General features: G+C 43.8%; 1 protein-coding gene across 6 annotated transcripts in view; it reads left to right on the top strand.

Moving 5' to 3' along the window:
• The first annotated feature begins 265 nt into the window (after positions 1 to 265).
• PRKD3 (protein kinase D3) overlaps positions 266 to 12,994 on the top strand; it is a 49,412-nt gene continuing 36,683 nt past the window's right edge. The window contains exons 1-3 of one of the 6 annotated variants that reach the window (XM_049831022.1): positions 991 to 1,127; positions 2,493 to 2,629; positions 3,976 to 5,009. In XM_049831022.1, the coding sequence (XP_049686979.1) occupies positions 4,719 to 5,009 (291 nt within the window). In that variant the 5' untranslated portion in view covers positions 991 to 1,127; positions 2,493 to 2,629; positions 3,976 to 4,718. The other 5 variants (XM_049831025.1, XM_049831024.1, XM_049831021.1 and 2 more) reach the window with 5 other exon arrangements.

Genomic DNA, 12,994 nt, shown 5'->3' with positions numbered 1-12,994 from the left:
ACGTGGTGTCTTTTAACAGGGAGCTTTTGGGCTGGAGGGAGGTTACAAATGCAGTTTTTGCCTTGTGACCAGTTTTATTTAGTACTTTTGCTAAATGCGTTTGCTAAATGTCTTGCACGCAGAGATTTGCTGATGCTGCAAGAGCGGCATCATTAATGTAGAGCAGGAAGACGGGATTTGGGTGAATCAGAGTATTAGAAGCAGGGAGGGGGGGGGGGGGGGGGCTGAAGCGTAGTAGCAGACAAGGACAGCCGTGTCCTAAAGGGCCCGGAGAACTTCTGTGGTAGGCTACAAGCTCATCGGTGGAGGCTACCAAAAGCCACACGGGGGACCGACAGGCACGCTGTTCGCAGAAAGCCCTTTCGAGCTACCGGGTCGGAGCGGCCACGAAAAAGACCGACGCGATCCCGTGACACACTAGGTCAAGTATTTCCTGTGCTGAGATGAAGGGCCTCGTCCGAGGCCCGGGGGGAAATCTCCGTGGGGCTGCGCTGCGGCACCCACGCCCCGGAAAGGTGAACCGAAAGTGGCGCAGATGGGAGAGAAGGGCCGCGGCGGCCCCAGCCGGGCCCGGGAGCAGGGAGGCCCGGGGCGCTGCCTGAGGTACAGCGGGGAGGGCGGAGGAGCTGTCGAAACTCGAGGCCGGCGCCGGCACGACAGCGAGCGGGTGCGAGCTGGCGCGGGCCCAAGTTTCGGCACGAGTGGAGGCGGCGGGGACCGGAGAGGCGAGGCAAGGGCGGCGGCGGGGCGCCAGCTGCAAGATGGAGCGCAAGCAGCCGCTGAAGACGCCGCCCCGCCGCGCCGCGCCCCGCCGTCCCGTTAGCGGTTCAGGGCAGCAACCGCCACAGGCAAGAAAACTAACGGAAACTCTTTCGGGCAGGCCTGCGCAGGCGCCGCCTCCGTCTCCGAGCCCCGCTCGCGCGAGGCACGCCGGGACTTGTAGTTCGCCTGAGCGCGCCCCCCCGGGCCGGAGCGGGGCTAGGGGACTACAGCTCCCGGCAGCCCCCGCGCCGCAGCCCGTCCCGGGCGGCTCTGGTGTGTGCGGGGAGCTGCGGGGCTGCGCGGCGGGTGAGATGCGCGCGAGGCAGCTGCGGCCGGGGGGCAGCCGGCGTCTGGCGGGGCCGCAGGTGAGGGCGGGGGGGGGGGGCGCGCGCACCGCCGTTGGGGCCGGGAGCCGGCGCGCGCGGCGGGGGGAGGGGGGGGGGGGGTGGTGGTGAGGGGGGCGCGGGGGCCGCGGGGGCCGGGCCCGCCGCGGCGGGGAAGGGCGGGGGCGGATTCGGAAAGTTCCTGCCGCGGCGGGAGCGGCGACGTCGCCGACGACGACCCTGGCAAGGGCCCTGCCCCGGGGGCTGTGGGGGCGGCCGCCGCGCCCCCCCCCCCCCCCCCCCCCCCCCTCCCGCCGCCGCCGCCGCCGCTGCCCCCCGCGGGGGGAAGCGCCGTCGCGGCGGCAGCTCCGCCCTGGCGCGGGGGTGCCCCGGGGTGGGGGTGACGGGCCGAGGCCACATCATCTCCGGAGCGCGGCGCCGCGGGGAGCTGTGCCGGCGGGGGCGGGTCGCCCAGCGGGGATTTAAACCGGGGACGGACGGGACGGGACGGGCGGCTGCCAGCGCCAGCCCGGACGGGGCTTGCGTGACCCGCGGCAGGCAGGACGCATCCCGCCGCCGGTCCCGCCCGCCGCGGCCCGGCCCGCGGTGGCGGGGAGGCCGCCCGCAAGTCCAGCCCCGGCACCTGCGGGCGGCCCCGAGCTCCGACGGCGGGAGCCGGGCTGCTGCGCGGCGGGGGCTTCGGTCTCTCCCGGCCGGAACCGGGAAAGCGACCAGCTCCCGCGGGGGTAAGAGCAGCGGGAGGAGCCGCTCGGAGCGGGGCTCGAAGTCTGTGTCTTGTCTAGCGGGGGGAAAGGGGAGCGAGTTAAGTGCCAGACGTTGGAGAAGCTGCCTGAAAGCCGCTTGGTTCGGGCGCAGCCCCGAGAGGAAGGGGAGGGTCAGCGCTTCTGCTGCGAGAGCAGGCTGGAAAGCGGGCTGCGAGCTGTGCAGCAGAGGAGGGGGCAGGTGGGCTCTCCCTTCGTAGCCCGAGTGCGCCTCTGCATTTTGAGGTGTAGGGCTTTTTTTTTACATACAAATGTAGAATCGTAGGGTTAATATGCGCTTACTTTATTTGATGTTCAGAGTCAGTTTATCCTGACTACAAAGTGAGCCGTTTCTATGGTTTTCCTTCCTTAGGAAGATCCATTTTTTCCTACCAACTAGCAAAAATAAACTTCATTAAAGGCTTATATGCAAATACGCTTGGTATGAAAAGGCTTTGTAAATGCAAATGCATCGTGCTTTTGGTAAATATAATTAACATTCTAATTAGGCAGCTGTAGGTGAGCTTTCACAGCGTGTTTTCACTGTCTAAATTAAACTTGCTTAGTAGACCCGTTAATTCTTTCACATCGTATGGCTTTTCTATTTTCTGTTATGTTGGTTAGGCATTATTGTTTTTTAATTCAGATCCACCCCTGAGGCTTGGTATTTGCTGTCTCTGGTATCTGTGAGAAGCGAGGGAGAGAAAAGCAGTGTGTAGAGCACAAAACTAAGTCCTCTTCAAGCAAAGTTGAAGGCACTGTGAAGCTGCTTTCTTGAGAAAGGTGCTTAAATCTTACTGTTGCTTGCCGTCACTCTTCCTATTTATGACCTTCACTTCTATTGCGTTTAGTGTGTTCTTTAAGGCAGAAGTTGAGTTTTCAGGTGTTGTTGGTAAATGTCCAGCACCTCTTGAGTATTTGAAGACAACAGTTTGTAGATACCTGTGCTGAAAATCCAGAAGGTATAAATTTGTTCTCTCCTCTGGAGCTTCTGTTAGGAGTTTTTATCACAGAACCAAGAGCTTATTTTCCTTCCAGCACTGCAATTCATGTATCTCTCTTTCCTTATCTACATTTTAGAATGCAGTGGCAGTGGGGTTTTGAGTTATTACACTGGTAAATACCAGGAGTGCGTAATCTATTAAATGGACTGTTTTACCAGTTGTCAGCCTTATTTCTAGTAAGGACAGTTTATGTTGTGTATAATAAACTGTGGCATTTCTTTTCTAAAATTTAATTTCATTTAATCTTAGTAATATACTTGCTGAGATTTTTTTGTATGTAAGGGAAGGAAAAAATACATGAGCTTATTGATTTTGGTGTCCTGTATGGATCTGTGCTCCTTTAAAAACTGTTAGTGATACATAGTATCTATGTACTTGAACCACTTTTGCATTCACAGCTAACTTTCTGTGGCAGAAGCTGCATGGGGAATCTAAAAATGATTCTTTTCGCACATTTCAGTTGCTCATGAAAAGCTTGAAATACTGAATCAGGTGGCACAGCATCATGTAACAAGATGCTTATAAAATGATCTATTTTAAAAGTTTGTTGCAGACTTGCTTTTTTAATCAGACATGAGTATTAAATTTTTTTTTTTTTCAAAAGAATGAATCAATTGCTCAATTGTATGCTATGCATATCTTCCTACAGTTAGAGTTTGTGCAAGATGTTCTTCAGTTGTCTTGAACAAAAGTATTAAGATGGTATCCTGAGTACATGCTACACAGAGGTTTTTTGAGTTTTGACATTATGGGGTTTTGGACATTTCAGTGCATTTAATAAATTTCCTTCCCTACCTACCAACTTCTCAGTGTACAACTACAGACCAGAGCTATGGTCTACTCCCCGCCCCCGGCTCCTTTAACTATTAAGTGCTTTGCTCTGCTAAATTACTGTTAATTAAAAGATGTGGTAACGTATTGGGCAGTGTTAGGTCTGATTTTTCTTGTGTATCATACAGTGGGAAAACAGTTAAGTTCAAGTTATAAGTACAAAATGTTACTAACATAACATATTTGAGTACAAGGAATTGGTGATCCTGCTGCTTCAAAGTAGAGTAGTTATGACGTTGCTATGCAGTTTTATGCATTTCATGTGGAATAACAACTTTATATTTTCCCCTACAGGCAGAGTACAACATTTCAAAATGCTGGAGATTATCGGGGTGAAGCTAGAGATTACATTTAATGTGATTGTGTCTTCAGACGTTCTGCTTCTGCATTTCATGAGCTGAAATATTTTATAAAAATGAAATCAGATATCTTCACTGATCTCCAAGTTAACCACGTCCTGTGAATTCAGAGAAGACTTTCTGAAGGAGGAATAGATTCATCACATACATGGACTTTTGTTGTTGCTCAAGGATACACTTTTTTTTCTTCATTCTAAAAGGCTATGTACATGAAGATAAATCTGCATTTAAGATATGATTTGTGGAATTAGGTGAACAAGGATATTTTTAATGAGTTACCGACAATTATTTCCATCTGTGTTTCCAGCTTTTTTTTTTAATACATAAAAATGAAGGGCAAGTATAAAACAGTAGAGCTGATGTATTTCTGTGAGGCCTTTATGTAAGCCTCTGTTGTCTGGACGCGGTGCTAAAGGACAGGCAATCTGCTTTTGATCAGCTGATTGTAACTGCGGAAAGAGAACCTTTAATTTAAAGTAACTTACGGCTGAAATTATTTTGCTCTTTGGCTTGCACAGAATGAAAGGGAAAATTAAGTTTTACTGGTCAGGGGTATTTTACTGAACTAAGAAAGGGACAGTTACATTATCCTCGTTTCCATTTCAAACCAAGAACTGACAACATATTTTTCTTAGAATTTGACTACTAGGGAGATCTCAACAGAGTAAAGCAAGTCAGATGTCAGCAAACGACTCTTCTCCCCCATCCTTACAGAAGTTTTCCCCACCTACGTGTCATGCTGCTGCACCACAAACCCCAACTTTGTCTTCAAGTCCCCAGTCAGGGCTCTCCAGTCGACTCTCCAATGGCAGTTTCAGTACCCAGAGCCTCACCAACTCCCGGGGCTCTATGCATGGGGTCTCCTTCCTTCTGCAGATTGGTCTCACTCGAGAGACTGTCACCATTGAAGCTCAGGACCTGTCCCTCTCTGCTGTTAAAGACCTCGTGTGCTCTATAGTTTACCAGAAGGTATGGTATAACACTACCACATCCTGCTGATGGCAACAGTTGTTTTGTAACAGACTGCTAGGAATAACAACACGTGACTGGAATATGCCAAGAAATTTGGTACAGTGACAAAGATCCGTGTTAAATGTTTGCAGTTATGTACAAAGAAATTTTGTTGACTCCCAAGATAGAAGCTTTTAAATTAAAAAGGAGTAAACCCTCCTGTTACTTTCTTGCTTGTGAAATCTAGTAAAAGAAGTTGTAGTAGTAAATATTTTGCGAGGATTAGTTTTCACAATGTGGAGAATATGCTTTTTCCTTTCAGTGATTGTCACTGATATCTTAGGTTTTTACTGGTTTATGCTTACTGCTGTTAAGGATTATTCTTGGAACAGTATAGCCAGCTGTAATGAAAGGACCAATTGTGGCTACAGAAATGCATTGCAGGCCTGCAGACTTGCATGATCCTAGCTTTTCTTTTTGTTTCTAGTTAATAATTAAAACCCCCACCAAACAGCTAATACTGTCGTAGTATTGTTATTCCATATAAGGAATACATGCATTACTCTTTTATGAGAGGATTATTATCAGCATAATTTCTATTAAGAGAGGGTCAACCAAGAAATAAAGAAATCTTAACCTACTTTTCAAATGTGTCTTGGTTAAGCTGTTGCAAGTTCTGACTCTCTAGGAAGGAAATATCATTGATCTCGGTGTTTTCATGTCCAAGTTTTATCTTTCTTTAGGTTAGATAGGTTAGATCCTACTAAGCAACCTGAAAAGTAGTTAACATTGTTTCACAAAATAATGAAGAAATAATTGCTCTTTTCCCTCAAGGTCAGGGGTGGATGAGCGGGAGGGTGTTGCAGGTAGATTATATCATAGGGAATTGTTTTCTCCATGTCTTTGATTGTTGTGATTGGTATTTATGGTTGATTAGTTTTATTAGATGGTTCTTTTTCACTTAATAGCTTGAAAGAAAGTAAATGCAAACATTATATGAACTCTCATTTGCATATGCTCGTGTATCTTTTTTCCCCATCTCACAACTTACTGCATCTTCCATGTTTTCATAAAATAGTTGGCTTGCAAGCTGATTTCATAATAACTTTATGGGCTACCAAAATGTAATTCAGCATGTTAGTTCCTTTCTGAAGAGACAAGTTATTTGGGTCAACTTTTTTTTTTTTTTTTTTTTGTACCATGCATGTTAGGTGCACTTTTTCGCAGCCATTTTAGGGACTGCTTTTTCTTTCTGTATCAACAGAAATCTTCCGTTTCTTCTTTGCATCTGCATATTTCCTGTCTCCTACCTTAAAGAAAGATGAAAACAAATACATTCACACTTTTCTTTTTCCTTTCGGTTCTTCTGACAGGCTCAGCTAAAAATTTAGCTCTGGTTCTTGTTTTAGCTCAAGAAACTTCTTATATGCTGTGCCTAATCTACTGCAAAACTGATGAGGATTTCATGATCAGTTTTCCTCTTTTGTCTGGCTTTGATTCAGTTTATGCTCTCCTTCAGCTGGTGCTACCAGTAAATGACTGCTCAGTGAGAATATGTTTGCAGGCAGCAAACTGATCAGGAAACAACCTTATGTGTGGTGGATTCACCTTTCATAAGTAGTTTTGCAGACAGTGCACAAGTGGCAGTATCTTCCCTCTGCCCTGTATCTGACAGCAGTATGCCCTGCCATGACTTTTTCTCTTAGATCTGGTGACTGTTGCAAGCATATTAAATATTCTAGTATTAATACATAATTTTGTTTTTATGTAAAAATTGTAAACTGTGTTCTTCTGTGTACTGTCATGCATATGGCTGCCTGTTTTTTCCAGTTGAAAGCTTTGTAGGTATTGGGTATGCCTTTGAGATTCAATAGTGTTAAAGCTTCCCTTTCCTTTGGTATTCCACAGCCTGCTTAAACTGTCTTTTCTTGACTGGTTCCTGGCTCTCAACTTCAGAGTACTATATAGTTTGTTCTTGTGATAGTTCTGTAGTTATCAGTATCTATTTACAGTTGCCCTTCTTTAATGAAAAAGGAGAAATATCTTATTTTTACTTGGAATCATTTATAGCTTTTCTTCTTATTTGAGTAGTGTCTTTACTAGAATTAAATGGAAGTTTCCTGGCTTGTTTTTAATAGTGCTTTTAAATCACATTTCAGCCTTGTATTTGTCTACATATCTGGAACAAAAAAAAGTTTCAGGTATCTTTTCTCGTTTTCTTGGGAGCTTGAACAGCCTGTCTAACTCTGTTTCACACTACAATTACAGTATCAAAAACATTGATTAGGACTTGCAGTAGATCTCTGAGGAGGCTGGATTTTAACCTTTGTAAAAGTAATTATAGCATCCTCAGAAGTCTGCAGAAAAATAACTTATGCCTTACCTTTATTTCAGGGGAAATTAATCAACTGAGGAGGGAACAATCCTGCAAAAGCCTGTGTTGGAGGGCAGTTTGGTTAGGAATTAAGTACTCTGTTTACCTAATGCATTTTCATAGCGCTTTCTGTATTGCCAGTCTTGCCATATTGTTGATGGCCAGCTGTGCTTCCTGCTTCAAAGGCTGCTGTTTGGTGTAGCTTGTTCAGGTTTTGTAGAAGGGTAATTAAAAGTAGCATCAGCAGAACTGAAACTAAAGAGATGTGGCTGCAAGGAGAGCAAGATGAGTAATGCAAATATTTGATTTGTCTCTTAGCTCTGTTAAAAATATTCTAAACATTGGGAGAGGAGCAAAAACTTTTTTTCATGTTTAAAGTTAAATTCAGGGAGCACTATGTTGGGGGTATTGTATATTGGAATGCTTAATAGAAGTCCTCAGAAAAAACAAACTTTAGACTTTATAGGGATGCTTCAAAAGATTCTTGGTTATAGTCTCAATCTATCTTCTCTGTTCATTCCTTATCTAGATGCTGTATGTTAAAGTACAAGACATACAGTTCTCAGGGGGAGTCTGAAGAGGAACCAAAGCATGACCAGATATGACTGCTGGAATAGAGGGAATGTGTTTAGAAGCAGAAAAATGTGTAGCATAAGTTGTAGATGGACAGTGTGTGTCCTTGCATGCTGATCAGATATTACAGAGGCAAGTTCTTAATCCTGTTTTGTGTTTAAATACTGTTTCTTCATTCCTCACATGAGAGGACATGAAGTAGAACATAGGGCTTACTAGCTTAAAACCAGAAACTCACATGTGGTGATACTCCACTGCCTGCAAACTAAGAATTATGTAGGACACCATGCTATAAAGGCTTTATTCTAACTTATTTATTTTGTTCTAGTTCAACTAACAGCTATAAATGAAAAATATTTGATTGTTCTGTGCCATTACTTATATAGTATCAGTACCTGCAAGATTTATCATAACTTTTTTCTTAAACTTATGAATCTTTACTTTCATGGTTCTGAAACTTCCCTTATCTACTTTTTTTATCTACAAACCTGTCCTTCATCCTTCTCATTTTCAGTCATACTCAGCATCCTCCTTCTTTACATACCTTTCCTCCAATGGCTTTGCTAAATTTTGCTCTGAAATAGGCCAATTGCCTTTCTACCTTAGGGTGTTTGCCTGAAATTCTTGTGATCCTTTCTAACCGTTGCCTTCTCTTTGGCTTGAATACTTATACACTGTTTACCCATACAATCTGTTTCTTAACCTTCCAAACTAGTTTTTCTACCTCACTGAACCCACCCAAATGGTCACCACTTAGCAAAGTCAAAGGGGTATTTCTTATGTCTTACTCATTAACAAATCTCTCTCGGATTTTTCTTCTGTGTTTTCATAACATGGTCCTCTCATATGTCTTAAATGTAAAAAAGAAAAAAAAAAAAAAAGCCAAACCAAACTTATTTTCTCACTGTCTTCCTCGTCTTTATCTGCCCTTATATATTTCTAGTGTTTCATTCACGTTTGCTGTACTTGTTTCCTCTCTATTTATCTTATCGAACTTGATCCAGCTTGGTATGTTTTGGTCTATCTTGTGTCTTATTTAGTTCACCTCCAAAAGTAATTTTTCCTTTCATGGCTTGCCTGTTTCAGGTTTGTTCTTAAACCTTCTCTACCAACAATGTTTACAATTCTGCTATTGCTGAACTTTTCCATATGTAGTATGTTGGTTTTTTTAATTTCTTTCTTCAAAGTAGTCGCAAAATTGTCTTGCTTATGTATAGGCTTGAAACCCTTATCTAGCACCTGTTGCTTTCATTTTGATTCCTGTAACTCTTCTGTATTTGGTGTCTTTGCTTTTGCTAGCAATAGTACTTTTGTTGTCTTAATTTTTCTTCATCCTAACATGATCATTCTCTTTCAACTGCACATGAAATTGTCTCTCAACAGCAAATTAATGATTGTCTATAATCTCATTTCTACTTGATTACTAGCTTGCTTTGTGCTGCTTTGTTCTTTCATTTTATTTTTTGGCTATTTTTTCCATGTTGGGATTTTTGGTCATTTCTCTCTCTATAGGCAGAGTCCTTAAGTTGTCGTTGTTTACTTTAAATATTGTCTCTTCTCCCAATGGTACATATGCTTTCTTTCTAGATTGTTTCCTGCCACATTATGCTGTTTTGACTTGCCTGAATTCAGGCCTTAATCTGTCAATAGCCACTTACACAGGTACTTAACATGTACACACTCACATTTATTTGTTCAATACTCTGAACTGTGTAAGCTGTTGAGAACACAATCACTGGAAGTATAGCTGTGTTTAAAAGGAGTTAAATTTTGTGTATTACACCTGATTGTAAGTCTTTCTACTGTTTCTGTAGTTTCATACTTCCGTTGTTTTTATAAATGTTGTAGTCCTGGTACATTGTATTCCCTGCTCAATAATTTGAATAATCTGAATTGAATGTGATCCTATCAGTGTGTATGCACATTTTTGATAGTCCTGCCTATTATTTTAATTAGACTAGGTGGGATTTCCTTTTTGATAATTGGAATATGACTGAAGTCCTTGGGTTGTTTGGAAAACTAGCCAGTTTCCTTTGAAGATGAAGTAGACTGGGTTGCAGCAGGGAAGGAGATGAGGAGATGTGTTCAAACATTTTGCTTTGATAATTAGGGGAAAAAAAGTCTGACATGAAGAACACACAAATAGATCTGTAGAATTTGCTAAGTGACAATTAACTGTATACCTGTACTATTCATATACCTAAGAACTCAAGCTTTAATGGGGCCGAATTAAAGTCATTTGGATAGCTAGCTTTTCAGTGAGTGCTGCTGAAGGGGAAAGAAATGTTTACTTTAAAATACTTCAAATTGTAATGTAAAAAGACCAAAACATGTGGAATGAATATGACCTGTCTTCCAAAGGTTTGGACACTGTCATGGTAATGGCTATCTAACCAAATTGTGGCAGAGGTGTTGACTTGAAGCTTAATATGATTTCTCAAGTGTTAACAGATGTTTTACTAATAAAATATTGAGAAGTAAAGGATCATATTACAAGGATCATATTACAATCCATCCGGGTTACAAATGGATCTCTACAACTCTTGCAGTAACAACTTAATTTGGTGTGATAAATAGGTAACAGTACTGCAGCCATCCTTCTTGGTGTTTCTCCAGGTTAAGCTTGTAATAGTTCATGGTGCTTATTTTTGAATGTCTCTAAAATTAATGCAAATCATGTTTTGTATTCATCATCTGTGCTCAAATCTTCTTTCCCCCCTGTTGGTCTGCCTTCTTGACTTGTCATCTGCTTTCTTTGTGTGAGGTAAATATGGCAGCAAAGTAATACAGAGATGGGGCATGAGAAGCAAACATGCCTGTGAGAAGATGACAGCTGGGGAGTACTGGGGGCACAGACTTGGTAAATGCAGAGCAGATAAACATTTCCAATGTGGTAATAGGTGTGTATGCTGGAAAACCTAGCCAAGCAGTAGTCCCAGTATGTCTGTACTGAGGCATCTGGTGAGGGAAAGATCTCATGCAACATGTTTGAAGCTAATTGTCTGTGTGATAATGTGATTTGGCACATGGTTCTAAAGAGTGGGAGTGAATAGCTGGGTAGGGACGCAGGATAACAGATTGGAGTGATTTCAGTGAACGAAGAGACTTTCCAAGGTAATGGGTGTTTTGCACCATTAGACTTTGGAATTAACTTTCAGTGGTTTGAAGCATTTGTTTTGAGTTATGATGGGTCATGAGATATTGGACCTTGAAACAATATTCGCCTACGCTTTTCCCTAGTGTGAATTTTTGGCGACTGGTCCAGAACTTTGTAAAGTAAGTCCTGGAACTCGAAGTAGAGGGATTTTTTAGTTACTGCCAAGATAGAAAGAAGCCTCAGTTGTGTTTTGCTCCAGCAATACTGGCTGCTGTATATTGAGTTTTTCTGGGTAAAAAGAATGGTGTAATGCACAATCAATTAAAACTAGACATACCGTAACTTGCAGTATAAGCATTCTAGATAACATCAATTGTTTTTTCCTCAGTGTAACTGCAGTAATGCGCTAGTAGGGTTACTTGTGCTCATACCACCCAAGTACAAAGGATTGCATACATTCTTTACATAAGTTGATGATATTGGTGTACCAGAGATTAATTTTGGCACAGTCTATTGCATACGTAGACTTCCCGCAAGTGATTTCCTGTAGTTAGATGCTCTTCTGGAACTGTTAACACTGGGAACAGTCTCCTTTTTGCTTTTAGGAAACCTAGTAATACTGGGATTAGCCGTTATATGTTCTGAGTCACTGTGCAGATACTTTGGGCTTTTATGCAGAAAAGTAATAGCTGTATAATCCCGTAAGATAAAAAAGGCTTTAAAAAATTCTGCTTTGAGTTTTGTTTTCAAGTTTACATTATAAGCTCCTAACACTTCAGAGGAACTGTATAGTGTTCTTCCTTAACAGCTTCATGTAACTGAGCGTAAGGAAGGCTATAAAAGCTGTACTTTTCTGCAGTACGAGAGAGAAAAAATTGGTAGTGTACAACTTGAACATAGTTTCAGCTTTGCGTAAAAATTCTGTTAAAAGATACCACTTGAAATAAAAGCCTTGTTAATCGATGAGGTTATTCTTGGCCAGCAGTCCGCACACAGCCTTCTGGCTAAGGTGCTAGCGAGGAATGCTGTATTCCCACGTGTACTGGGGAGCGGAAGAGAGAGCAGGGCGCTGCAGGTCTGTAAGGAGCCAAGCTGCTTGCACAGCCTCCCCATCGAAGCCTGGCCAAGTGCCTTAGATGCGGGCTCTGACGGGCCACCTGCAGCTCATCAGGGCCGGCCATCCAGAGGGCAGCCAGCCAGCGCTTCCATTGCTTGGGCGCGCAGGACTGTAGTGGGGGCAGAGGAGAGTAATCTGAGCTGAAGTGTGTGGAAAGGAGCGGTCAGAGGCATCTTTGCATTAGGGTCTGTTCTTTTATAGCAGGGGAATTGTGGCGGGAGCGTGTGCAAGGAAAGGGCAGGACTTGTTCATCAAACTTGAAAAGTTTTGTTAGGGATAATTGAATACAACAGCCTCCTGGCAGAGGCGAGGCTGCTGCAGGTCTGTGCCCGAGGTCCAACCGGTAGCAAGACTGACCATGTATTCCCAGTAGGCACGGGCACTTGGATATAGGTGTGCAATGCATACGTGTATACACACAGATTGACACAGGCAGACACGCAGAGCACTGACATGAACGCAAACAGCAGCAGTGGTCTCGTGCTGTACCCTTCTCTGGTGGTTTAGGATGAAGGTCTGTTAGTGGGAAAACATGCAGACACACACCTCCCCCCCCTGCCCCCCCGCCGGAAAAAAGTGGATGTCTCCAGCACCTGGGCTCATACACTCTGCCCAGTAGCAGCCCCTGGACCTTGGTCTTTCCAGTTGCTGGCACCTGCATATTCAAGCTACTGGGGCTGCAGGCCCACTGCAGTTGTTGGCTCTTGATTTCACTCAGTCTGGTCTCTCCAGTCGCTGGCACCGCAGCCACATGGGTCCTCTGACCTGTGGTCTGGCTCAAGTTGCTGGCACTCAGAACCCTCATACACACATATGTGCTCAGAATGAGAACCCATCATCCA

The sequence above is a fragment of the Accipiter gentilis genome, chromosome 28, assembly GCF_929443795.1.
Source record: "Accipiter gentilis chromosome 28, bAccGen1.1, whole genome shotgun sequence".
Lineage (NCBI taxonomy): Eukaryota > Metazoa > Chordata > Aves > Accipitriformes > Accipitridae > Astur > Astur gentilis.
This window is presented reverse-complemented; position numbering and strand designations above follow the sequence as displayed.